Source organism: Trypanosoma grayi (genome assembly GCF_000691245.1).
Source record: "Trypanosoma grayi strain ANR4 Tgr_2091_V1, whole genome shotgun sequence".
In the NCBI taxonomy this organism is placed as follows: Eukaryota; Euglenozoa; class Kinetoplastea; order Trypanosomatida; family Trypanosomatidae; genus Trypanosoma; species Trypanosoma grayi.
In genome coordinates, this window is record NW_008827709.1 from 1 (window position 1) to 1,362 (window position 1,362).

General features: G+C 46.9%; 1 protein-coding gene across 1 annotated transcript; it reads left to right on the forward strand.

Moving 5' to 3' along the window:
* Window positions 1–391: 391 nt before the first annotated feature.
* On the forward strand, window positions 392–706 carry DQ04_20911000 (hypothetical protein; the record flags this gene model as incomplete). The annotated part of the gene is made up of 1 exon (XM_009317969.1): window positions 392–706. The coding sequence occupies one exon, from the start codon at window positions 392–394 to the stop codon at window positions 704–706; it is 315 nt and encodes a 104-aa protein (XP_009316244.1).
* Window positions 707–1,362: the final 656 nt, after the last annotated feature.

The following is a 1,362-nucleotide window of genomic DNA, read 5'->3' on the forward strand; positions in this document are numbered from 1 at the left end:
GGCAGATAATCGGATGACCGAAAAAAAAAAAAAAAAGGGATGGGCAGTGCTTCTGTTGTTGTGGTTGCCACAGCCACAGTCACACACCATTCACTCCCTCCTGCTTCACCCTTGCCGTCTCCCTCTCTGCCACACACGCACATACACACTCGGTGTATCCCCTTTCCGCCTTTGACTGCATTTGTATATTCCATGCAGCAAGGCACGCTCACCTGTACAGAAGCATTTACATGCCCATACCAAAGAGTATTTTCTCACCCTCGTCTTCATATTATTGCTCATACACACTCCAGGCTTTATATATCTCTTTCTTTCTTTCTTTTCCCGCGGCTTCGTTTTTTTTTTTCTGCCTTTGTTTGCCCTTTGTTTTACATGCTTAGTTCCGCTGTGCATGCAGCTCCATCGGGCAACAATGCCGCCAACTGTCTCCTGCCAACCATTCCGTTCTTGCTGCTCCTGTTGCCGGGGCCGCAAACCCTCCTCCTCCCTCGACCCATGTTTCACTGACAACATCGACCCAGTACGGTGTCTGCCCACTGCACGGACGTGCACTGCAGGGATGAAGACACTGCGCTGCCACCACTGCAGCAGCAGCAGCAGCAACAGTAGCACTGTCAACAAGATACGCGCGCAAATCAAAAAAATAACGGAAGAATCGAACAGGCAAACCCCAATTAAAGAGAGGAGATATGAAGGTGTTGAATAGGCGAACGAAATATCACCCATCACTACCAGCGAAAAAAAAAAAAACAATCAATCAAAAAAGAAATCACACAATTGGTGACCAAATAAACAACAGCAATAAAATTAAATAACATGTAGCGTGAGACGACCACAAAGCGATTATTCTGCTGCTCAAACATTGCCCCATCTCCAGTCCCCCCTGTTTGTGTAGAAGCACTGAATAGAGCCTCACGTTTCTCATTCTCTCGCGTTATGATTTTTTTCGTTTTTTTAGTTTGATATTGTGTTTGCCGCACCGCAACTTTATACATATATATATATATATGTATATATATGTATATGGGCATATGTGTGTGTGTGTGTACTGGTGGACCTCTGTGTGTGGATGTGTGCTCACCATCAATGAAGCACTATGTGCTGCTCTCTGTGTGTGTTGCGGGCATGTGCGCCCGTGGGCCAAAGGCAAAAAAGGGAATACGGGGCCGTGCGCAGCGGCAAAGAGCCCCCCGCACACACACAGTGAGTGAGAGAGAGAGAGCGACACACACATCTACACACGGGGGTGGGGCCGAAAGACAAGATCCAAAAATAAGTGGGAAGTAGAAATATGGTAGGAGAGAATAGGAAACAAACAAGGAACACACACACACACACACACACACACACACACACACACAC